At 55.0% G+C, this 25,667-nt stretch overlaps 1 protein-coding gene across 1 annotated transcript in view; it reads right to left on the bottom strand.

Moving 5' to 3' along the window:
- CBFA2T3 (CBFA2/RUNX1 partner transcriptional co-repressor 3) overlaps window positions 1-12,557 on the bottom strand; it is a 52,969-nt gene extending 40,412 nt beyond the window's left edge. Inside the window, 1 exon segment of the mRNA XM_087971354.1 lies at window positions 12,474-12,557. Coding sequence (XP_087827480.1) covers window positions 12,474-12,546 — 73 coding nt within the window. The 5' untranslated portion in view covers window positions 12,547-12,557.
- Between the last annotated feature and the right edge of the window lie 13,110 nt (window positions 12,558-25,667).

Here is a 25,667-nt window from a genome sequence, read left to right as displayed (position 1 = left end):
GAAAACGAGAACAATCCCCAGGGCGATCTCTCCTGCTGGGTTTCATGGCCAGCAAGCGTTGGGGGTGGGGGTGGTGAGGAGTTTGTGAGTTTGCAGTCCCCACTGCCTGCGCTTAGCCCCTCTCCTCCTTGGGGCGGGACCTCCAGAGACAGCTCCCTGGAGCGGAGACTCCCTGGAATCGAGTGGTGAGATCCAGGCAAGCCGTGTTGGATCCCCCACCCGCTGAAAAGGGTTTTATGCAAGAAGTGACTGGAGAAGCAGCAGCAGCCAGAGGGAAACCTGGGCTCCAGGAAGCAGCAGCAACCGGCCGAGCATCCTCCCTGCTGCCAAGCTAAGGCGATGCTGACGGCCTTTCCAAACTGACCTGGCCTCAGTTCCTGAGGCAAGAGGGCTCTGACTTCCCCAGCACCGGTTGGGCTAACTACGTCCTCCGAGGGAGCTGGTCTACCTCCAGTTCTCCTCGGGTTGGCTGTTGGCACTACACACAGTTCACAACGACAGGCGGCTAGAGGGAAGATGCATCTGTGTTATTTATTTTATTTGTTTAATCTTTTCCACCCACCTCAACCCGGTGTCTCTGGGGCAACGAACCCGGACACTGAGGGCAATAGGCAGCCAATGCTCTGGGCTTCCCAGCATCCATCCTTGCTCCCACCAGCTAAGCTGGCTTCACCGGTTTCCCCCAACGTTTGAGTGGTCTGAGCTCATACTCGGGGAGCCAGACCTGCCCCAACTGCCCTTCTCATAGATCAAAGGTCTCCAAACTTGGCAGCGTTAAGACTTTGTGGACTTCAACTCCCAGAATTCTTCATCCAGCATGGGTGGCTGAGCAGTTCTGGGAGTTGAAGTTCACAAAGTCTTAAAAGTGGCCAAGTTTGGAGACTCAACAGACCTTCACAGACAAAAGCTGCAGGTCCAGGTATGGATTCTGGGAAACTTTTCATCTCAAAGCACCTGGAAGTAGATCGAGCCTGGCCTTGAAAGCCCAGCAGAGGCCCTGGAGTGGACCTGTGGAAACCCATCTGGTCTTGCAGCCCCCCCCCCCCATCTCTAGAAAGCTGCCCCAAAGGTCGGGCAGGGGTGCAGTGGAGCTGAGGAGGGTGCAGTTTGCTTGGCTTCTCTGCTTGTAACCTCTGGAGCCACCCACCCCAATTGGCATGCAAATTCTTGGAGGGGAAAGACGGTCGAATCAGGTCTGCCTGCCAGTTTTGGGGTATCCACAGGGGAGAATCCAAGGTGGTTCAACTCTGGGGAGCTGCCTCTGGCGCTCTGGTCCTGCCCCAAGTAGGAGGTGGCTGAAGGAGCAGCCCTGGTGGGCAGGTGGACTTGGATTGCTCCAGATATTGTGCGAAGCCATAACGTGGCTTGTTGAGTTAGTGCCTTAAGGCGCCGTGTTTAGGGAAACCTCTGCAGCTGCTTCTAGGTCTGGAAGTGACCTGGGAAGGGGGCCTCCGGGACTGTGAGTCCTTGGCACAGACCACCCCAGCCTCTCCGTCACATCCTTCGGGGTGTTTGATGGCAAGAGAGAGGGCCTAACCCTGCGGGGAAGGAAGTTGGGTGGGAACTGGGACATCCTCTGTTTCTCCTCCACCTGCAAGGTCCCGATATGGAAAAGCCGTTTGGGGCAGGTTCAGAGGAAGCCCTCCAGCTGCTCCCTCGGCTGGGCCCAAACGTGCCTGTGGAGTGCAACCCACCTGCCGGACTCTCAGCTGCCGACTCGACGCCCTCCCCCTCCCCCGCTGCACACATGCGCCCCTCCCCCCCGCTCCCCTGCCCTAGGTGAGCAATTGGTATTCAGGTGGCAACGTGCTGCCCCCATGGAGGACTGGATGTTTGTCTTAATCTCGGCGTCTAAATCCCAGCTAATCCCAGGAGCCGGGTGGCAGAGGGCATGTTGCAGCCTTTTAATTTCATTGGAGGCAGAAGAGCTCTCCCTTCCCAGGGCTTTTAACTCAGGCTGGAATGTGCGGCGGAGATAAGGCCTTCGGAGGCAGCCAGTGGTCGAAGGAAGGAGGCAGCTCCCTTCTGCTCAGAGTTATCGCCACTTGCAGCTGCATCCGGCTGGGTGACATCTGCAGGCAGGCAGGAAGTCTCTGTTTTGCTGGTCCTTGAGAAGAGCGTGCGTTGGGGGAGGGGAGAAAGGGCGGCCTTGTTTTTTTGGGGGGTATTGGCCTCTCGGAGCCCCCCAGCTGCTCTTGTGCTGGGGTTCTTAGGGCTACAGGAAGAGGGCAGAGGTCATGCTGACCCTCCTTTGCAGCTTCAGAGGTTGGGCAAAGTGTTCGGTTGTGGTGCCTTCCACAAACCATGGTCTAACCCAACTCTGCTATAGTTTGTGGCGTGAACTCCATCCCAAAGTCAACGGGGCTGAGAGGAGGCCTTCTGCAGAGAAGCCAACACCTGGACGGATTCTTAACCACGCCTGGCTTGACCTAACAGGCGAAGCCATCACGTCGTGCCTCGGTTCTGGCTCCGGGCGCTGTAGGAGCTGAACCAGCGAGGCTTGAAAGTGACACAGCAGAGCTTCCAAAGCAGCACTTGGAGGGGAGAAGGTGCAGCTGAGCCCAGAGCAGCCAGGAACGGACTTTCGGGACAAGAAGAGAGATTCCACCTCAACCTCCAGAAGACCTTCCCAGCCAGAAGAGCCATGTGCTGCAGAGCCGGGGGTGGGTGGGGGTTTCCCTCAATTGGGGGTGAGGGTCAGGCAGAGAGAGTAGACTGCCACCTGTCCAGTATTACGCAGGGGTGGACTCCATGGCCTTAAGGGACCCTGCTGATGTAGGATTCAATTGTATCTTGCTCAACCAATCATGATTAAAGCAAATCAGGGTTTAGATTCTATTCACTGCAGTTTGCAAACTCTTCTTCACAGCCTGGCCTAACGTCTGAAGCCAGGCAGAATTTGCTTGGCACATGAAGGAGAATCAAGTTGGCATCAGCCCTGCTGCCAACCGGTTGTGACAGGGGAGGAGAAGCCTCTTTGTGCCAATGAGGTGGATAGGTTGACACATCTCAAGCCTTAGCCGGGCCGAGTTGGTGGGGGTCTCCTTGAAATGTTAACCCGAAGCCAGAGGTCTGCGCAGGCTGCCTGGGCCATCGTCCATCCCAACGCTCCATTTTTGTGAATGGAAGAGACGCCTTGTGGGCAGGCTGCCAGCGGCTCGGCCTGGCCTTGGCCACCTGCCTCCTTTCCAAGTTCCCAAGCTAAAAACAGGGCTTTGTTATCGGAGGCCCGGGGCCTGCCCTGCCCTGCCAGAATCCGCTTCCCTTTCCCAGTCCCGCCCTGCCTGCACCAGTGTGCAGGCAGATAGCGGGCTCTCCGCCCCACAGCAAAGGGAGGGAGCAAGAAGGTGAAGCCCACCTTTTTCCTGCCAGGCCTCCCTTGCCCTGCTCGGGGGCTTCCTGGCTTCCAGAGAGTCCTGCCTTTGTGCTGCGTGATCTTCTAGTTCACGCATCATGTCCATCGGTTTAGCAATGACTTAAGCACACACCCCGGGCTCGGTTCCAAGTCTAAATGGGCAGGACAAGGTTGGTGCAGAGGGTGATTGGCATTCGCTTCAATTGGGGCCACCAGCCTGAGTTTTTGAAGGAAGGGAGGGGGGCTTCTGAGGACAGCCTCCTTCCAGCTCATCTGCCAGGGCCCTGGAACAAGAGTCTCCAACCGTGGCAACTTTAAGCCTGGTGGACTTCAACTCCCGGAACTCAGCTTTGCTGGGAGTTGAAGTCCTCCTTGCTTAAAGTTGCCAAAGTTGGAGACCCCAGCCCTGGAGGATGCCAACTTGCAGAGAAGTTGGCGTTCAGATTCATGTCCCCTCCTGGATGTCGCTTTAGGATGCCAAGAAGTGGCCAACTTCAACATCTCTTCCTGAGACACTCGGCCTGTTGGGCCTGACATGGCTGCTTCTGCCCCACAGAGAGAGCCACAGCGGTGCTGAGGGAGGGGGGCAGCCGGGTGCCAGGGCGAGCTTTCCCCCCACAGGAACCGTGTCAGTGGCCAAGCTCAGCTCCACCTGGGGGCCCGTTGCCCTTCCTGGCCAGTTTCCCTTGTGCTTCCCCAAACATGGAAGCCAGGCCTGCACCTGGGCCAGGTCACCCACAGGGAGGTGGCATCTTCTGCCCTCATGGAGGAGGACTTGCCGGGCGTTGGTACAAAAGCTGTTTTCCCTTCCCTCTGAAGTTCTGAGCTGCTTGCAAAGCCCTCCGGCCTCCAGTTCTGTCTCCTCTGCCAGCGCCAAAGGTTGCCCTTAGCAGCCTTCCCACAAAAATGTCTCCTTGGCAGGGATTTGGCGGGGTGGTGGTGGTGGTGACAGAGAGAGAGAGAGAGAGAAGCGAAAAGTTGTTGCTTTGTGGTTCCATGTGACTTCCCCTCCCTCCTGCCCTCCCTTCCTTGCTCTTGCACCCCAAACTGGGGACTGCCCTGACTTTCTTTGGAGAGTTGAGGGGAGGGCAGGGCAGAAAGCTTCTTCTGACCCTTGGAGGCCAAGACAAAGAGTGCCCGAGCACAGGCCGCACTGAACACGGGTCCTCCAACTGGAATGGCCTCAGGAAGCTCCCCGGGAGCCCCCCGTCCTTTTAGCTTCTGGTGGAAGCTGGCAGCCGGCAGCAGGGCCTCTTCTGCCACCCTCACCCTGGTAACACCCAGGCCAATGACACCGCCCCGATATGTGCCAAGGGTGGGCAGGCAGGCAGGATCCTCCGGGAGAAAATCAAGACCAGGCAGAAGGGCTCCTCCCCAGACCTGCAGCCTTGATCTGCATGCCAAGGGGGAGGCCCAGCGACAGACTCCGGCAAGAGAGCGGTCAACGCCTGCAATGCACTCCCTGACTGCTGTTCCATCCTCAAACCCCCAAAACTTCACCTTTAAACTATCCCCTATTGACCTCACCCCATTCCTAAGAGGTCTGTGAGGGGCGTGCATAAGCGCCCAATCGTGCCTCCCGTCCCTGTCCTACTGTCCCCATTTATCCGTACCTATTTCCTGTATTCATGCTCATGTTTATTCTTATACCTATTATCTTGTAAGCGATTGACAAATCAAATCAATCAATCAATAATAAATAAATGAATAAAACCCCTGCTGGGGCCTCCTGCCTTCGGGGGCCCCTTTTGCACGCCCCAGTGAGTCCCTTGCAAGGGGAACGTCCTCACCGCACGGCATCCATAGCATCTGCCCAGCCTGTTATTTTGGGAAGGGGATTCCCCAACCCACCTGCCCGTCCAGTTTCACTGTGACCAAAAAGGGAGCCCCTTCAGTTGTGCGTAGAGTAACGGAAAACCCCATTGTGGGTTCAGAGAAACTGCCCCAGCCGGTTCTCACATCCTCTTCCTCCACCCCTCAGGCCCAACGGAGAAGGTGGCTCTTCTGCCACCTTCGGAAGCAGGTGGAGTCTTTCGGGGGTGGCGGGGTCTAATTTGGAGGGGAAACTCATCAAGGAGTAGAAGGAGCAGCCTGGAACTAGGAAGGAACTTCCTGACAGTGAGAACAATCGATCAGGGGCGCGACTGGCCTCCAACACGGCACGTTTTCAAGAAGAGACTGGACATGTTGATTGAACTGGTCGAGGGGCTGGACTGGAAGACCCTCAAGGTCCCTTCTAACTCTGTGATTCTGTTGTCTAGGCCTGAACAGGCAACGGGGTCCCCATGAATCTCTAGAGATTTCTCTCCAGAAAAACTCCTTGCTTTCCATCAAGAATCTATTTTTTTTCTGGCTACTTTAAATGACTCCATTTGGAGAGTTTTGTCAGCTCTAAGGGTTGAACAACTGCTGCCTTTTTGGCATCCCTTAGACTTCTCTGGGGAAAATCCTGGTCTGCATTGGCTGCCGAGTAAGGAGTTCGATTCCCAGCACATGCTAAGTGACACAGTGTGGTTTAAAAGCCACCAGATAAAGCTGCAGCCTCGCAAACTCCTCTGGCACTGAAGGGGTTCTGCCCACCTTGGTATGGCTGGGCCCTGCTTTGGGCAGACCCATACCCAGCCTTGACCACGTGCCCTAACTCTGGAATCCTTCTCTGCTTGGGTGTTCAAAGGACTTCTTTGGCACTCAGCTGCCCTCTCGGTTTCTCTGGCAGCCACCCCTGAAATCTCGAGGGATCGTTCCCTCCCCTCCTTTGCTTACTTGAAGCGCTGCAGGTGGCCCAGATTGGCACCATTGGCATGCTAAGCACAGGTGTCCTTGGGCAATCCCCACCTGCCCTGCCGAAACAGGTGCCAACTTGGGTGAACAAAGGTGGGGCCAAGAAAAACGGCACATGGAGGGGAGCCGTGCACCCCAACCTCCACCTCAGGGCAACAGCTGTGATTTTTCTGTAATTCTTCTCCCTGCTGAGATCGGGAGAACAAGTTGCTCCTATGCTCTCCAGATGTTTCAGCAGAGAGACATTCCAAGGACGTGGGAACGAGAGCGAGGGTCTCTTGGGGTCTGCAAGAAAGCGTCAAGGTGGACAGCTCATTGCCAGAGTCCTGGGAAATGTTCTCCTCCAAAGTGGTTCAGCTGAGCCTGGCTGGTCCCAGCTTGGCATCCGAAACAGCCCCCCAGTGGGCAGTTGCGTAAAGGCAAGTGTGAGTGTGACATTTCTCCTCCTTCCGTCTTGATGCGTTTATGCAACATTATTTACCGGACGGAGCCTTCTGGCTCCGCCAGATAAAACTCTTTCGCCACGCCTTCAATCACTGCTTGAGCCAGGGACCTGCTTGAAACCTCGGCCGGGCTTGGTCACCCTGATAAGGACTGCCTGCCTGCCATTCTTGGCCAGGGCAGCCTTCCTGACATCCAGCTGCTTCCTGGAGGGGACAGAGTGGGGTCTGAGATCCTTCGTAAGGGCAAGCAGGCAGCCCCCGCCCCACTGAACCTTCTCACCAAGGACCAGTTGCTCGGTGCCTTCCCTTTCCCAGAAAACTGCCCGGCTGCATCAGGACAGCAACTCACTCATATTTTATTTTCCCTCCCTGGGGAAATTCAAAAAAAAAGCAGAGACCCCTGAGGCGCTTTTTGGAAATGAGGGGAAACAAACAGGCCCCCCAGGCCCAGGTGCCAAGAGGCCGCCCAGCTGGATTTTCCCCCCAAAGAGGGGAGTCTGTTGCCTGTGGTCAGCTTAGCCTTGAAGCTGGTTGACGGAGATACAGCTCGGTCTGGCACACAGCTCCCTAAGCTCACGGCTAAGGAGCCACCTTCTGGCTTACTGCGATGTGTGGCTTCAAACCCCCTTCTTGGCTTTCCGGGTAGGCGGGGGGGGGGGGGGGGAGCCATGCACAGAAACAGGGACCGTCTCTGCAAAGGGGCCAGGGGGTCTGAAAGATGCCCCCTCCAGGATGGGGGCTGCTGCTCCCCTGCCACCTGCCATCACCCTATCATGCCAAGGAGGGACAAACATCCCCTTGAAAATGGGGGGGGGCAGGGGAGAAAGCCGCCCGCAGGAAAAAAAAAAAAGGAGGCGTTCAACTACTAAATTATTCCTTCTGGAGGAGGGAAAGCAATCAAGGCAAGGCATGGAGTAGGAGATAAGGCAGGAGACAGAAGGAGCAAGTGGGGAGGAGAGGAGATAGGAGGGGGGGAGAGAAAATAAGAGCTGGAGGAGTGAGCAAGCAACATGGAGGTGCGGAGGACCCCCCTCACCCCCCGGCCTATCGCCCCCGCCATCACCAGAGCCCAACCTCAAGTAGTTTTTCACCAGGACGGGAGTCACTTGCAGCTGCTCTGCTGGTGAATAAGCACCTGCTTATCTCGCCGAACGGCTGTGAACGGCTCCAGATTGCCCCGGCGATGCAATTTCCCTATCAGGCCCCTGCAGCCTCTCCAACGAATCTACACAAGAGGTGGCACGGGCGGGCAGGCCAAGGTGGAGGATCCATTGGCAGGGCGGGGAGGGGCTGGGAAAGGGAGCCAGGCAGGCCCCGGACAGTGGTCTCCTTTCCGGTGGGATGGGGGCACTGGCCTGGGGCAGGCCAGCCAGGCAGCCTTGGCAAAGATGCAGAAAGTTTTGGGGTGCCTGTTGGGAGAAAAGAGGAGGAGGAGACTCAGGGGCACCTGGACATCCTCAGAACATCCCCAGGGTCTGGTCAAGCCAGCCAAGATAGCAGCCATGAGAATGGCAAGGACTCAGCCTCGTTGTGGTGGCCACCGCCTTGACTCTGGGGCCCTCAAGGCCAGTGGGAATATACTCTTTGGCTCCAGAGCCCTTGAATGTCCAGATAGCCCAGGCAGGGATTGAGGAGGGCAGGAGGGACCGCAGAGAAACTCAAGACCGGCCTGCCGACTCTCCTTGGCTAAGGAGGAGCGGAGAAGGGCCAGCGGGCAAGGGAGGGTCCCGCCTGCTCTCCTTTCCCTCCGCCGCCAGGGATGCCCAGATGGTCCTCCCGCTGCCGCTGCTGCTGGGTTTATGCCGGGCGGGGCGAGGGGGGGAGGCAGGCTTAAGGGACAGGCAGGAGGCCTGAGGGGGTGACTAGGCTCGGCCGCCAAAACCCCGGGAGCCCTGCGAGCCAGCGGGGAAGTTTGCAGCCCGGCCTTAATCCGACGGGTCGCGAAGCCCAAAGCCGCGTCTGCCACCAGCAGGAGGAGGAGAGGGGGAGGCTCAGCGGGGCTGGGGGTCTGGCCACGCCGCCGCTTGCAGACTTGGGGCGGGGGCTCACGGCCCCCCTGCGTTTGCTGGGCTGCTCCCCAACAGGCCGCCTGGCTGGCGAACGGGGGGGGCGGAGGAGGAGCCAGGCACCACTTGCACCAGGTTGCTGTGGAAAGGGGGCCGGGGTCTGTCCGCCTGATTGGGGGCCGACATGTTTGACTTTTCTGACCACCCAGTTTAGTCCTTCAGCCGGATCTCTGGCCTGCAGCCCCCGGGGACGCCCCTTCTCCCCCAGAAAGTCTCCTGCACCTCGCCAGACCCTTTCCCTGCTTTTCTCTGTAACCCCAATTCTTCCAGGCACAGCCCTCCTCTGGCAGCTGCTGCTCTGGCATTTTTGCCAGGAGCTACCGCGCTGGCGGGCCCCCTGCCCCCCCAATCCCTGGCTGTAGACACTCCAGCAAACTAAAAATAATCCGAAACCTGAGTCGCGTGTGAAAAAGCCTGGAGCCGCCAGTTTCCTCTTGCCTGCCCTCCCCCTCCCCCATTTCCCAGAGGCGAACAAGGGGTCCTCGCCCAGCGTTGCCAAGGCCTGACCCACACTTCCTGCCTGCAAAGCAGCTTGTGTTTTCCACACCTGCGCTGTGCAATCAGTTCACATCAGCTCCTAAATCTAACCGAATCCAAAAATATTAAAAGCAGGGCCCATCTGTTGTCCAACTGATGAGAGCAGATGTGTGGAGGATTTCAGAGGGCTGGCTGGCAACTCTTCAAAACTGTCAGAACCTGCACCTGTCCAGACACCGCAGTTTCCCTCGCTGAATTAATCCCCTCCCCCCTCCTCGTGTTTTTGCAAAGAAAGGGGGAGAAATCCCCCCTCGCCCAGTTTGCTTGAAGAGCTGTGCGCCTCTTAAAACAGAGCGTGCACACACACACACACACACAGAGCCACGGGAGCTCTTGGCAAGCCTTCGCATAAACACAAATGCGCTGGCATTAAAGCCACCCTGGGGGGCGAGGGGAGGGGGCAAGAAGGGCAGGAAATGGGGCGACCCTCTCCTGCCCCTCACCCAAGTCTGCCAGCTGCTGGGAAGGAGAAATTGAGATCTCCCTCCTGGGGCAGGATGGCATCTCCTGGGTGAAGCTCCCCAGGACGGATCCTCAGCCATTCAGCTGCCTTGGAAATCCCCCCCCCCACGGCTCTTTCCAAGCAGCCACAGAGCTGGCGTTGGTCAACACAGCAGCCTCCCAAGGGCAGGATTGTGCCTGGCCTCCCTTTCCTTCTGTAAGCAGGGCAGCTAAGGGGCAAGGCCTCGTGTCAGGCTAAACCCGGGTTTATCGATTTACCCCTGGCCTCCAAGCACCTGGCTGGCTCTGGGCATCGTGAAGGATCCCGGAGGCTCTCTGAGCTTGGTGGTTTTCTTGCAGACCTTTCATTACCCAAACTAGGGAAGATCATCCGTGCCAGGGTTGATGCCACCTAGTTTGGGTAACGAAACATCTGCAAGAAAACCACCAAGCCCAGAGACCCTCCGGGATCCTTCATTCCTACTCTAACGCCCTTCTGAGGCATGGGCAGCAACAGTGGCTGGGTTGTCACAAGGCCAGAGCCTCTGCAACCTCCCCCTCCCCCCATGTAATGCTTTCCCCACAGCCACCCTGCCCTGTCCAAGGAGACCCTGGCTGGCACAGCCCTGCTACTCCTCCTGCTGCCCGCTGGTGCCCACGAGCAGTTTCCCTTAGGAAGCTGGCTGCAAAGCCCGGCCTGGTGGCCCCCTAGTTGAGGAAGCAGATGGACACCCAGGAGCCCGGCTGTGCCTCTCCGCAGCTCCCACCCAGCGGCTCTTCCAAGCGGGCAGCTCTGCCGCCGTGCTGGGGAACAGCCACCCTCTCTGGGCTGCTGGCGAGCGAGACCAGGCAGGGCACAGCGCCAAGGCAGCGGGCCAAATTCTCCACCTGTGAACAATGGCCTGGAAAGGCACGGGGGGTGGGGGATGCAGAAGGGGAAGGGGCGGCTTCTTTCCACCAGAGGAGGACGTCACTTGACCTTCCCCTTGGGTCACAGCCTGGGAAAGGGCTGCCCTGGCAGGTCAAGGAGACAGGGCCAGGGCTGCCCAGAGGAAGGCCGCCACAGAGATCCTGTTTCCAGGCAGGGTCAGGCTACACTGCCACCTCACCCAGCCAGGCTGCCCCCAAGACCTCGCTCGGGGACAGAGAAAGAAAGCGTGGCCAACTTACGAAGCCTGTTAAAGCAGCTCCTAGCTCGGCATTTGCTTTCTGCCCGTTTCTCCCTGGCATGGCACTTGCAGCCTCTGCTCCAGCAGGGAGCATCGCCACTGGCACAGCAGAAGGTCAAAAGCACATAGGGGCACTTTCCTTCCATTTTGCTTGCATGCACGCACGGGCGATGCAACCTTTTTTTATGCTTTGGGGAACTTTCCTCAGTTTCTGGAGAGGGGAGGCACCCTTTAGAATTGGAATACAGCAAACATCCTGATTTCAAGTCAGTACTTGGCCCGGTTTCTCCCTGACTTGACCTGCAGAGATCAAGGATAAGTCCAATTGACACTTAATTGGGGCAGGGGGGCGCAAAGGGCCCCCATCCGTCCAGAGAGGTCAGGGAATTGCTAGATGGATTAAACATCTTCGAACAAGGGTGCCCAACCGTGGCCACTTTAGGGCTGGTGAATGTCAACTTCCAGAATTCTGGAAGTTGAAGTCCACAAGTCTTCACGTGGCCAAGGTTGGACACCTCTGTTTTACGGGGAAAGGCAGAACATCCATTGAATAATCAAAAATGATCCCATGTTCCAACTTCTTTCAACTTCCAGAATTCTGGAAGTTGACATTCACCATCCCTAAAGTGGCCAAGGTTGGACATCTTTGTTCGAAGATGTTTAATCCACCTAGCAGTTCCCTGATCCCTCTGGATGGAGTAGTGTGACTGTAGTCCACGTAAGGACCAGCGCTCATGATGCTCTCTAGTTAAGAGATCCCAGGATTTCCCTAGCAGCTATTTAAAGACCTATTTTCAGCAGTCTTATGCCATTCTGACCCCAAAGGAAAGCCTTCTGAAACCAAAGACCAGCTCAGAAGAAGAGAAAAAAAAAAGACACACGCACTAATTCTGTAAATAAACTCTCCAGAAGTTAACTTATTTCACTGGTATTGCAGAATCAGTTTCACCCAACTCCAGCAGCAAAGGAAAGAGCTGCCCGAGTGGATCTTAACTCCTAGTGACTAGGTAGTCGCATCAGGTGCCATCCTTGGTAGCCGTGTTGAGGGGGCCAACAACAGCCCCCTTCTGAGACCCCCCCGCAGAAGATTCAGTATTCATCCTGTAATCCTGTCCTAACCACTATAACTTTCTTTGCTTTTTCGAGGTAAACCAAGTTTGACCAAGAGCCACTGAGCACACAATACATCCGACAACCAACAAAGACACAACCAACAGAACTAGAAGATGACATGGCAGTCAAGGAGTGTGGTCTCACTCCAAGGAGCTAACAATCACACCATTCATGGCCATAAATAAAAGCTGTTCACTGAATGACATTTGGGTTCTGAATTAACCAGTTTTCAGAGTTTCCCCCATGCATTGTCACAAAGTAGCCCAAAGGGCTGGATTCATGCACCACATAAAGAAGGAGAAGCCAAGGTTTAAAACTAACCTAGTTTTAGATGAGTTGTGGTCATTCACTCACTGACCTGGTTAAGTCTTTCCTACAAACTCAGTCATCGTCCCCTGGGCTGCCGATCAGTTTGTGATAACAATACAGGCTTCCTTGGAGGACTTAGTGCAGGAAGTGGGTTTTGAAACTGTTTTTTTTTAATGTTTAGGAACTTAGAGCAATCACGAATCTTTGAAAGTAAGACCTGAATTAACAGGCCTTGAGAAAGGCTCCTCTCGTCTCTTACCTTTGCGGTCGAAGCCTTGAGCCCTGAAGGGTTTTCCAGAAACCGCCCTCTCTCCTTCCCGCGGACAGGTCATCTCACCTGGCACTTCCTCAGAGAGCAGGGAGGGGGCTGTGAGTCCTGGTCAGCCTCAGAGGGGCAGGAGCAGCCAGGTTGGAGGGTCGGGCGTGGACTCTCTGTTCTCAAAGCAAGAAAGCAGGAGGGGAATCGTGAGGTTTGTGTTCCTAGGAGCCTCTTTCCCTGGTTCCTGAGCTGGTGCAGTCTATCTGAGAAGTGAAACAGTCGCTCTGGTGGAAGCAGCACAGCAGCGACATCCTGAAGAAGCTGCACCTCTCCTTCTCTGCCAGCTGAGCAGCAGAAGACCTTCGTGAGAGAGAAACCACAGGAAGGAGACCAGGAACTGGACCTGGACTCGGGGAGGCTCCCGCGGCTCCCTGGGGGCAGCTGAAGCAGCCAGGCCCTCCGCTTGGAGGGGAGAAAAAAGTTGAAAGGGGAAATACCGATTTTGCTCCTAAGGAAAGGGGGCAGGAACAGTTCCGTGAAGGGAAGTTTTAAGAAGAACTCCCAGAGGAGCAACCTCCACCCCTGCCGGGCTCCACATGAGTTCCAGCAGTTGATCTGGGAGCGGGAGGAAGAATCGCCTTCCTCTGGCTTCCCCAAGGCCACCTGGCTGAGACAAGGGGACTCCCTTCTTTACCAAGTCGGTTCAGAAGAGCCCTCTTTCATTTGCACAAGGCTCAGTCTGGTGCCCATCATGCCAGGGAGGGTAGGAATTGCTCCAGTGCCCTACTAGGAGGCTGCTGCTGCTGCTGCTGCTGCTGCTAGAGTTGTATTTTGCAACCTTGGCGACTTTAAGATGTATGGACTTCATCCCCCAAAATTCCTCAGTCAGGCCAGGGAACTCTGGGAATTGAAGTCCATGCATCTTAAAGTTGCCAAGGTTAACAGGCACGGCTTGATTGACTGGCAGAGGGGAAGGTGTTCTCTTTATTGGTGTTTCAACGGTAAAACTCCCTGCTGGTTGGAACAGGCGCCCCTTTCATTAATGCCATTCATGGTTTCATTTGATTCTCACGCAGCTCCTTTACAATGGAAAATTATAGGCATTTTTGCTAAATCTGTAATACAATAACCTGTTTGCTGTTGCTTGTCACAGTTTTTGTTTAATGTTTGGTAGTTTTTTAACAGCATTCATGTACGTGTAAATGTAACCACATTCGTTCAAGGAGAAGCGAAGTGCTTAAGAACAGGTTTCAAGGGGAAAGCGTTCTCCGTCGATGCTTATTTTCGCTCCAAATCCTTGCCAGGAACCATAACGCAGTGAAATGGTGGCTGTGTGTTCTAGATGTCTCCGTTCCCCATTCCAGCATCGGAGGAGGGCTGAGGGTCCACATTCCCCATCAAAGAAAGGCAGCCCCCTTGTGCTCCATGTAGGGCAGTCAGAGTCACTGAGGGAAGATGGCGGCCCCCCAAGGGACCAGAGCCTGGAGCTGCCTTGAGGTCCGCAGCCTCACGAAACGCCTTGGTTAACCTACTGCTGAGGGAGGGCAAAGGTTGCATTGCGTCGTACGAGTATGAGAAGAACAGCTCTGGATCTCAGGGAGCGGGGCTCGGACAAGGGCAGGGGTTGGTCAAAGAAGGCAGCAACATCTACCCAACCAAGAGGGATGGCTTGAACACCCAAGATAAGGCTACCAGTAGCAACCGTTCATGGCGGCTCTTCCATCGGTTCAGGATCACAAGCCTTTGCTGGAGGCACCCAGGGTGGGAGGGAGACAGGTCTCACCTTGCTTAGCCTTCTGGAGATCAGCCCAGGTTGGCTAGAAGTTGCTACCTTCTTTGACCACCTTTAATCCTTGCTCCCTAGGGAATTCTGGGAGTTGAAGTCCACCCATCTTAAAGTGGCCGAAGTTGAAAAATCCTGGGCTAGAAGATGAAAACCGAGGGGGAAAATAAAGGGGGGGTTTTACACAGGAGGGCATGTTTAAACAAACATATCCACCCAAACTTAAAACTATTCTTTTTTAAAAGAATGTTATGCTGGATATTTCAAATATCATCTTCAACAATGACGACCAGAAAGGTCAGTGGTGACTCCCTCCATCCGTGTCTCATGTTACAATCCACTCTGGTGCTTTCTCTTTTCAATCCCAGTCTGTCCCTGGCTTGCACTCTCGTTCCTTCAGAATAAGAGACCCCAAACTGTCCCTCCGGAGCCAGCCGGGTTCCTCGTATCTACTCCACTCCCCCAACAACTGGAACATCCCTTGATTTGCATAGCGACGGCTTTAATCCTGGCCGTGTAACTGAAAAGACGGCTATTTCTAAACCAATCAGCTTTTGCTTTGAATGTTTTTGCTGTGTAAGCTGAGGCAAGATTTGGCTATCCATAGTTCTACCGCTAATCTCGCCTGGTCTACCAACTTTCTCCATGGTCACTGCCGCACTCTTTTCAGGGAGAGGCAGTGAGGCCCAATGGGAATCTGCGAGAGCACGGACAGAGCTGGGTGGGTTTTGCAGAGCAAGGGGGAAGAGGACGAGATAGACAGAACCTGGGTCCTCTTTGTCAAGAAGACTTTCCTAAGGAGGCTCGGATGGTGGGAGGTTGTGCCCCACCTGCATGTTTATGGTTGTGAGAGAATCCGGTTGTGGCTTTGCTGGGCTCCCTCCAGGCCAGCCGGCTTCATGGGAAGGTTGGCAGGAATGATGGGCACCTCGTTGGCAAAAGCTCTGCAGAGCGGATGGAGTTTGCAAACGCTTTAATTGAAATGCTGGCTGCTGTTAATTATATTAAAGAATGCAAGAGTGAGCAATGGGCTTTTTATTAGCTAATGAGGATTTCCATTTTGTGCCCTTTGATGTTTGAAAAGCTAATGGCTGCCAAATTAAACCCATTTCGTTTCTCTTCTCCTCCACATCCTTGCTCTCCTGGTTAAGAACTGGGGAAGGCAGTTCCCATTCAGCTTATGGGGGAGGGGAGGCTGAGGGGTGGGGAGAGGTAGAGAGGGAAGAACTGACTTGGATAAGTAAGCAATTTTGCCCCCCTCTCACGCGCAGCTCCTTCACCCCCCCCCCCCCACCTGAGAGTTTGCTGGCCACCAAACTGTGCATTAAGGAAATGGGCAGTAACTGCACCATTAAGCTCATTATCCTGGTGAAAAGGACCTTTTCTGCTCTGCCCAGGACGGAGGGCTGGTCCTCAGCGCCAGGGATTAGGGCCGGAGACCCAGAGGATTTTGTAGCCTTCCCAAGTCCTGGAAGAGACCCACACTGAACTCGGGGGGGGGGTCTTTTTCTGGAAATGCAAGGCAGTCAGAGGCAAATGAAGAGAATGGGGGTGGGGAGAGGGTGTACACCCCCCACACACACACAATTTTGCAGTATGGAGGCAGTTTGGGAAAGGTGGGTGGAGAAAACCCCCAAAGGCAAAGCCCTCCAGGCTGCAGCCCCCGCATTCCCACTGCAGCATAACAGGCGTTTCCTGGGGGTCCCTCTGAGCAGTGGGGGAGGGAGAAGCCCCCTGCCTTGCAAGGCTCCGAGGCACCCCCTCTCTCCAGCCCCCCAACAGGTGGGCTGCTGTGAGGGCGGAAGGGAGCCCACCTTTTCAATTCTGCCCAAGCATGAAGAGAAACGGAGCTGGCAAAAGGGGTGGGGGGGCTGGCAGGATCGCCCCCTCCTCTCTCCCCTTTCCTGCTCATCCTTTTCTCTCCCTCTGCAAAGGCGAATGGGGGGGGGGGGCGAAACATCAGCTCTCGGGGCCCTGCCTGGATGGGAATAAAATATGCACTGAAAGACATTAAAACGGAGTAAATAAAGGAGATAAAAATGGAACAATCAAGCTGGGAAGTTCTCCTCCTCTGATTAAAAAGAGCGGGGGGGGGGGGCCCTGAGGAGGGGGCGCTCCCGCCCTTGAAGAGGCAGCTGTGCAGGAGCCGAAGATTGATAAAGCCGAGGTGGCTGCCTGTTTGCCAGAGATAAAGCCGCCTGGCTCTGCTGTCCTCAATCCAAGCCTAAACATCAGTGTTAATACAGCCTGACAAACTGGCATTTAAGATAGAATAAATATGGGCTGTTGGCGCGACTATTACCTAGACTTTATTAATCTGCTTGCAGGCATTTAAATGGCATTAAAAATATGGAGTTTACTACTCAGGGCTTCAATAGCTGTGCAATTCATCACGTTTCCCCCTCCCCTCTCCATCCCCCCACCCAACAATTGTCTCCGAGGCCGCAATGACCTGCCACTCACTTGAAAGGGGCTTTCCAAGGAGCTGTGGGGGGGGCCCAGCCAAGGAAGGCAGTTGGGCCGATGGGGGCCACGCTGCCCAGGAGGGGGTGGTGCCTCCCCCAAGGGCTCCGGGTGGCAGGAAGGCACTGGCAGCCCTTGCAGGTGGGCCAGTCCAGAAAATCACAAGAAGACTGGAAGTTCCCTTCTTTGAGACGGGCTCCAATATCCGGATCTTAACAGAATAACAGAGTTGGGTGGGACCTTGGAGGTCTTCTAGTCCAACCCCCTGCTGAGGCAGGAAACCATGTCTCCTTTCAGACCAAGGGCTGTCCAATCTCTTCTTGGAAACCTCCCGTGTTGGAGCACCCACCACTTCTGGAGCCTTTCCACGGGTCGATTCTCACGATGAAGAAGTTTCTCTTCAGTTCCCTCCTGGATTAGTTTCCACCCGCTGCTTCTTGTCCCGCCTTCGGGTGCCTTGGAGAAGAGCTTGACTGCTTCTTCTTTGGGGCAGCCCCTCCCATACTGGAAGACTGCTATTATGCCACCCTTAGTCCTCGTTGCCAGTCTGATGGGCTGGGTCTCCTCTTCCTGCATCAGAGAGCAGCCCCCTAGGCGCCACCTCTGAATGACTCCCTTGCTTCCTGGGGCTTAGCAAATGCTTCGTCCCTCTTGGCCCAGGGAAGGGGCCTGCCAAGGTCATTTCCTTGTGCCCTGCAGGCACCTGGTATTGAACTACACCGGATATCAGCAGGTAACGCTGTCAGGGGAGACCAGCACCCTCTGGAGGGCCATAGCTTCCCCCCTTCCCCTTGGCATGCTGAAGGTGGAGGTGGAAGTCTTGCACCCCAGTGAGTCTTGCGCCTCCTTGTGATGATCCTCGAGACAGAAGGATGGGGTCACGGTGGGCAGCTGCCTGGCACAAGCATCTCTTCCCTTGCGCCACATGGTTAGTGGGCTTCCGAGGTGGGATTCAGCAGGTTCTGACCAGTTCTGGAGAACCACCAGTAGCAGAAATTTTGAGTAGTTCAGAGAACCAGCAAATACTCTGACTGGCCCCGCCAACCCCATCTCTTCTCTGCCTCCCATTGAGCCCCAGATGATCATTGACTGGGTCTCCTTTGGCTGCCCTGCACAGGAGAACGGAACTGGAAGGCAGGCTGGTGGGGTGGGGAGGTAAGAGGGATTTTACAGTATATCCTTCCCCTGCCACACCCACCAAGCCACGCCATTGCCCACCAAGCCACACCCACAGATCCGATTAGTAAATTTTTTTGAATCCCACCACTGGTGGCTTCCTCTGAGTGATCTTTTCCCCCGGAGCCTTGAGGGTGGCAGCGCTGTCTGTCCTCAGCCATGAACAGGCTTTGTGGAAGGAAGGAGAACCCCTTTAAAACGGGGTTGCTGGCTGAAATGAGCCAAGAAGGGAAATAGGAGGGGGCAGCACCCAGGTGAGCCAGGGCACATGGCAGGCAGGCAGGCCTCTGCTTGCCAAAGACCCTCCAAACGCACCTTCTTCGTCCCGCCTGCGGACGTCCCTGGTTCGAAGCAACAGGGCCTTTTCTAGCCCCTCCAGCCAGTTGCCTCCTTACTCTGCCGTCCCTCCCAGGGCCATTAACCACCCTAATGATTTTCCTCCCCGAACCGAGCGGCTTAAACAGCCTCTTTAATTGGCCCCATTGACGTATCTCTCCCATCCAGGCTCTACTTCATAAGAAAGACACGTAGTCATTAAGGGAAGCAGAATCGGCTGTTAATGACATGACCCGGCCAAGGCCTGGCTCCAAGGACAAGGCTCCGGTTCCTTCACCTGCTGGAAGAAGAGGGGCGCCCCAAGGAGCCAGTCTGGCCTGGCCAAGGTGGAGCAGGATGGGGCAAGTGGGAGGTGGGCGGCTCCTGCTGCCCTTCAGGGAACCTGCTGAGGGGGGCAGCAGAGTGGCCAGGTTTGCCCGGGGTACAAAGGCCTGCTTGGGTGAACCGGAGCAGGCAAAGTCATCCACATTTGTTGGATCCCCACAACAAAGCTCCTTTCCCTGCAGCTTCATGCGGTGCTTTGTAACTTGGGCAGCTTCAAGGTGCACGGCGAATTCTGGGGGTTGAAGGCCCCCCCCCATCTTAAGGTTGCCAAGGTTGAGGAACACTGGCTCAATGCGATGCACGGACCCAGCCAGCGCTGTGACCTGGAATGCCATCAGCAGAGTTGTGGGCACGAGTGATCCCGCCCCGCATGGGCGCATGGCAGAGACTGAAGGCCGCGTCTGTGGTGATTTCAGAAGGAAACGTCGGGTGCTGTGGAACAAATCAAGGCCAGTCTATCTCAAGCAGCATCTGCTTCCTTGCCAAGGCTGGCCAACAGCTTCGGAGAAACAGAAGAGGCGGGGCCTGACGTCCAACTGGAAAGAGAGCAGCTGGAATCCAGAGGTAGACATCTACTGGACTTGGAGGTTCTGCTTGTCCTCTGTTGGCGATCTCAGCTTAACACAATCAAACACAGAACCGGAAACAGTCTTTGGGCAGGGAAGGCCGCTTACTTAGGTGGTATGGGCATGTCCAGTTTTTTTGGGGGGGGAGGGGGAAAATCACAGCTGCCTTCCTAGCAGCACAATCCTCTAAAGGCCTTTTGGGGTTTTAGACCTGACAAAGTCCCTTGTCTGATCTCTGAAGAGCAGAGCTGGGGGTTTCGTCCCACAGGAAATGACACCCCTGGCCAGGAAGCTTCACTTCCCGCAGCCTCTCCTTGTTCCTGCTGGACAAGGAACGATCTCCCTGAACCGATTCCGCCTGCACCCTCCGTCCGTTGCGCCAGAACCATCCTGGCTTTTCCCCTGTAAAACGCGCAGGAGCCAGATTTTTGGGTGGGAGAAGGAAAACCGCAGAGTGCCAAAACGTTCTCAGAACGAGGGACACACCCAGCCCAGCCAGGGTTTTGGGGCTGGATCCCCCTACGGCATCTTCCTGACTCCCAGGTAAGAGAAGGGCAGGAGACCAGCCCTCAGGGCCTGCGGATGAGGGCAGCAGAGCACCGGACTGGTCCTCCCCTCTGATGGGGAGGAAGGTGGCAATTTGGGACGGGGCAGAGCTGGGTTCCCGTTGGGCATGCCATCTGGCGAGCCCAGGGCAAAGCAAGGGACCGTGTGCCCAGAAGAGGGCGGCCCCTGGGGGAGCTCCGGGAGGGATAAGGGGAAGAGTGGGGGAGGAAGCAGGAGAGTTGGGGGGGGAGGTTGGATGAGCTGTTCTCATTAGGGGAGGATTATTTTTTGTGGGCGTCTGTCAGCTGCCATCTGCTGCTCCTTGCCACAAAGTCAGGCGGGCAGTGACTCTCGCTACCCGAAGAGCAGGAGGGCTCAGGGGGCTGCGAGAGGCTCCGGGAAAAGCGGAGAGGGCCACTGCGCCACCCCGAGCCTTCCCAGGGAGACTGTTCGGGCACCAGGAGGCTCCGTCGGGTGTTTCTGTCACCTGCCCCATCCCGCCTCTATGCGTCTCAAGGGCGCCTTCCAACAGCAGACTCGGGCTCCAAGTGCCAAAGGAAACGGGGCCAGGATGGCGTCATTAATGTGTAGGGATAGCAGGTGTTTGCCCAGACATTAAAACCTATTTAAAAAAATGACCCCAAGAAGCCGTTTCTCCCCTCAATGCTTCACTGCTGACTACGAGACTGAAGAGGATGGAACTTAGTTGAGGGCCACCGTCGAGGAGAAAGGGGCAAGCAAAGAAGGGCCTTGCCACGCTTTGCCAGCCAGCTTGGGAACTTTGCAAGAGGCAGCCCTGGCCCCAGCCCTTGCCGAATGAGGCCCCTTGTCTTTCCCCAAAGGTGGTCTCAGCTAGAGGGGGACCCAGATAGGCGAGATAATGCACCTCCTTGGGCAGGTAATATTCTATATTTTTTTTCTTCAAATGGTGAGCTTCTATTTAAAACCTTTTCTCCTTCCTGCAAAGAGGGTCTTCTGGAAAGAAGAATAGTGTGCAAATGAAGTGAAATTCACGGCCAGAGAGGGCCTGCCACCACGGACCAGGATTCGGGCTGGGAAGACTTGGGTTCAAGTCCACCCTCGATCGTGGGAATTCAATGGGATTTTGGCCCAGTATTTGCCTTAGCCCAGCCTGCCTACCAGGGTTGCTGTTGTAGGGAGAATATGGCCATTTCCAAATCCTAGGCCAGGTTCCCCTAGTCAAAAGGACCAGTCACAGAACGGCCTGGCGGGCAGTGGGACAATCGCCACCCTAATAACAGCCTCCAGCCAGCCCTGAGCAAGGAGGGCCTTCTCTTCTCACCCTGCCAGGGGCTCCTGATCCAAATGGGAAATCCCACTTGATGGGGCTTCAGAGACCCAGGAAATAGAAACAGCTGCATCTCCGTTGGGAAGCGTGAAGATATATTGGAACAAGCCACGGAGACAAAGAGACAGGAATCCGTGAGGCCTCCCCCCCGCCATGGAAGCTGCTGCTGCGGCCAGAGCCCTTTCCCTCCCCCCTGGAGAAGGATGGCTGTTGGTGACACCGAAAGGCACCTCTTGGCAGGAAGGGCAGATTGGATGGTCTCAGTCTAGTCCCTAGTGGAGAGTTAGTCAAATGACAGACAGGCACATTTTGCAACCTGGCAAGGCGGAGGCCACAGAGAACGGAGGAGATGCCAGGGCGGGCGGGGCAATGGCTGACCTTGTAATTGTTTGCACTACCCCCCTCCACCCCCACCCCCCATTTAAAAAGGGGCTTTCACCAGTGGAGACCAGCAAAGTCTTCAGCTTTAGTTTGAGTTTGCAGGGCAGGCTCAGCTTTGGTTTGACCCCCTAGGCTGACTTAGCCACAGTGGGTTGGACCGTGACAACATTCCAACCCCAACTAAACAAACATCCATAGCAGGGATTGACCGAACTTGCTGGAAGCAGTTAAACAACCCAAGTTTGACCTTAAGGACCCAACTGCCCAGGATCACAAAACCCACTGAATCCTGAATCCGAAGTGGCCTTTCCAGAATACCCAGGAATGGCCTTTCCAGAAAATGTAACGCTTGATCGTTGTCAGTCCCGATTAGACTACTTGCGATGTGATGGTGTGTGAAATCAGGGCTCAGTGTGTGAAGTCCAGAAATGGATTACCAGTTAGGGAGCCAACCCCTTTTCCGCTTGCAGAAGAGTGACCGTGTGGAGCAAGCCAACTGGTTGCTCACCCGGCACAACCCCAGTCGGACTGGCCGTCGTTCAGCCTTGAGCGATGAAGGGAAGCGAGCTCTTTGACACCCCTCCGGCGCGCCCACCCCCTCAGCCAGACAATCCTATAAATGATAGCTTAAATAAACTGGGGCTTAGCTGTTGTGGGAACCCAGCTGTTCCCCCTCTCCCTCCTTTCTCCACGGGCAGAGTCGGCTTTAGTCCTTTGGGTGTTCCTGCCCGTCTCCCTCTCCCTCTCCCGTTCTTTGCCTCTGAAAAAGAACGCGCTTCTCCTGGTGATAATTATTGGAAAGTTCAGAGCAGAGGCAGAGCGAGAGAGAACCCTGGGAAAGGAAGCTATTAAAATCCAGGCACACAGCTTGCCTTTGCAGCAGATGTTGGCATAATTAGAGAGGAAAAAATTATGAAATTAATTTGTGGTTCAATGTAAATTTCAGCAATGGGGGGGGGGAGAAGCATGGCTCCAATCACCCTTTGTGCATACATAGCAGCATGTGCCCGCACTCACACGCACACACCCCAAACAGCACATGCCAGCTGCTGGGGACGTGGTAATTGTCAGAAGGTATCCGAGGGGAGAGGCTGGCATGAAAAACAAGGAGAGCGGAGGAAATGGGAGGCATAATCCGCCCTCTTAAAGGAACAGCCTCTTTCTCTTCGGGAGACGGGGGGGACTGAATTTCCAAGCATCTCCCAGAAAAAGGGGAGGAAAAAGAATAAAAAAATTATCGGTCTCAGGGACTCCCATCCTCCATCATGCTGGCTGGGGAAGGGGACCACTGTGGGGCCACAAGCTGGAGAAGCTTCTGGACTTCAAAGGGGCACAGAAGTGCTCTGGGAGGGTACCCAGAGGCCAAACTGCATCCTGATGCTCCTCATTAAATAGTAGCATGTCTTTGTCATTGGTTCCCTCCATTACGTATGAAGTAAATATTCCATTTTTCAGTCAGGGACTGTTCTAAAATTGCATACAGTAGCAACAGGCTAACCGTGAACCCAGAATTCTCCTAGGTTGGAAGTCACCTTCAGATGTTTACTCCGGGCAAAGTCCCAGCCTTTAGCCTATGGCCAGCCTCCGAGGGTGTCCTGCCGGCCCCTCCTTCCTTCATACTCTCTCACCCAGCTTTCACCTGGCCAATGTGAATTGGGTAATGACTGCTGTGATCAAAGGCGAGCCTCTTAGACACACGTCTGCTTTAACATGCAAACGTGAGACTAGCATGAAGGGCTCCCACAGAGCTCTGGGAGAAAGTTACGGCTCCGCAGAAGGAGAATCAGCACTGTGGAACATTTTCACCTGCGGCCAACCTGGAATCCCTTCAGGAATCCCACAAAACCTCTGCCCAGTGGGGGGGGGGAGCTGGAAAACTTGCTGCTTTCCCCCTCTTACGAAAAGGGGCCTTCGGGCTGAGGAGTTGTTGTTGGGGTTCCTGGAGTTGACTGAATGGTGAGATCCAGCCACCACCAGAGTCCATATGGTGTCTGTGGCTTAAGCCCCAGAGGCCTGTGGCCATTGGCTCGTAGTTCCAGGCTGCAACCCTCTGAGATGCACAGGCTTCAGGACAGCCCAGGTGTTCAAAAAGACGAGGAAGCTTTGGCAGTGGTGGGTTTTGGCAGGACTAGCAAAGCAAACCTCTTGCAGTTTGGAGGTGGGATTGTTCTAGAGCAGGGATGGGCAACTGTGGCCCCTTTATGACCCGTGAACTTCAACTCCCAGAAGCCCTGAGTCCCAAGGAGAAGGAAGGGCCCAGAAATGCTCAAGGCAGCCGGACAGATGGAATCATCCAGGCAGAGAAGAGGGGATAAGCAGCAGGACTGCTAAATAGAGTGGCAAAGGTGTGAAAGTTGTGCGGCTTCAGGTGTGGCCCTTCTGAACCACCACAGCATCTCCCTCCCGGGTGCCCTGGGAATGGCCTCCAGATTGCAGGCTGGAAATTCCCCAAGGAGATTTTCCATGTGCCTGAAAACTCTTTGCAGCTATTTTCGCTTCTTGATTAATAAAGGGGAGGATGATATAATATAGAGTTTTATTACTTGATGGCACAACCTTGTCAGCATTTAACAGTGTTGCACTGTGGATAATTAAAGCCAAGGGCATCACTGCCCCGAAGGTCTCGCACAGCTCCCCCCCCCGAGCCTCCTTTGGGGAGCAGCCCCAGGAGGAGGAGTGGGGGCTCCCAATTCCCTTCAACCATCACAAGACAACCTTGGGTGGGGTTTCACAAAATGGTTGGGGAGGATTCTGCAGCAACAGTTCCTGGGTCCACCTTGTATTCTTCAGCATTATGCTCCTTCTGGACCTGTTTGGGCTTCCTTCCTTCTTTTCCCCACGGGAGAAAATTGCTTCCTGTTGTCCCCCCACCCCCCCAGCCCTGTCTTGGTCACAGAATGTGGGCCAGAAGGATTGCGGTGTCCTGAATCCTGATCTGGGTTCATCTGCCCCACCAGGCTCCTCTCTGGCCTCTGAGCGGCCACCGTCTCCACAGGGCAGGATTATCCAGCTGCTCCTGGAGGTGGCTCAGAGTCCATCATGGTGTGGAAAGGTTCCCTTCCAGGCGATTAGGGGAAATGCATCTGGAGTGCCATTTGCTCATCTTGCTTGGAGATTGATCTGGAAATCAAATTCCAGTAATCTGTTCTGCCATCTGGTGTCCTGTCTGCCAAGCCTGGGCTGCGATGGGAAGGGGAAGGGCTCTGGGGAAAGGGACGGTTCCCAGGAGCCACCTTAAAATAGGAGTCAGTTCGTGGGCAACCGAGGACTTTTGGACAAAGAGGCTGCTCAGCTTCACACATGCCCGTCTTGTTTATGGCGCTTTTTCTCCTGAGCGCTCAAGAGGATTCAATGCCACACGGAGAAAGCATTCCCACAACACAGCTGGAGGAAAGGAGATACCGGCTGGGAGGCCACAGACAATGACCTTGTTTGAAAAGAGACCTGGATTTGGGTTCCCCCAGTTTAAGGTCTTTATCGCTGTGGTTGCCATTACACACAGCCGTCAATCAGTCATCACAGATACCTTCTGGGTGTTGATCTAAATTGTTTGCAAAGCAAGATGGTCAGGGTCAGATAGCAAGTGACACTAAAATTTTACCATCCCATTATTCCTTCATGGGTTATCCAACCAGAGCAAGATGTGGGTGTAAAAGTCACACAGAATCAATGTGCAGTTCCTTCCTTCCTTCCTTCCTTCCTTCCTTCCTTCCTTCCTTCCTTCCTTCCTTCCTTCCTTCCTTCCTTCCTTCCTTCCTTCCTTCCTTCCTTTCTTCCCTACTTCCCTCCCTCCCTCCTAGGAGTATTTTCTGTGAGCAAGCAGAGAGAAATGTGGTCCCATTAGGATTTGGGGATGAATTCCTACAGGAGGCAGCACATCTGTTCCTCTAACGATACTTTTTCCCCTTCCAGTGCCCTGTGGAGTCTTCAGATCAGATCCTGCCCGGATCAAATGAAAGGCATTCTCTCCCCTCCGCTGGTCTCAGCTCTTGGCACTCAGCTGTTCCTACCTTTGGATCCCCAATTTTACACGGTGGTGGGATTTACTTCAAGGAGGAGGTGAGATTACCCCTCCCCGCGAAGCAGCCTGTGCCTCTGTTTCATTCTGCTTCCCAAGCTCATCAAGGCACTGCCGTTATTCTGACATTTGTGTACATCACGTACTGGGAAGAAGTAATTTACTTAGAAGAAATTAAAAGTTCATTTTAATTGAGCGCACACTGCAGTATGCAAATGAGCAGTGCATTATGTACACTGATGCAGAAACAAAGGCAGTAATCACAGTTTAACCCTTGGCAGGCTGAGTCCCT

This window comes from Notechis scutatus, chromosome 9 (assembly GCF_049901735.1).
Source record: "Notechis scutatus isolate UNSWTSFEM ecotype Mainland chromosome 9, rNotScu1.2, whole genome shotgun sequence".
NCBI lineage: Eukaryota > Metazoa > Chordata > Lepidosauria > Squamata > Elapidae > Notechis > Notechis scutatus.
This window is presented reverse-complemented; position numbering and strand designations above follow the sequence as displayed.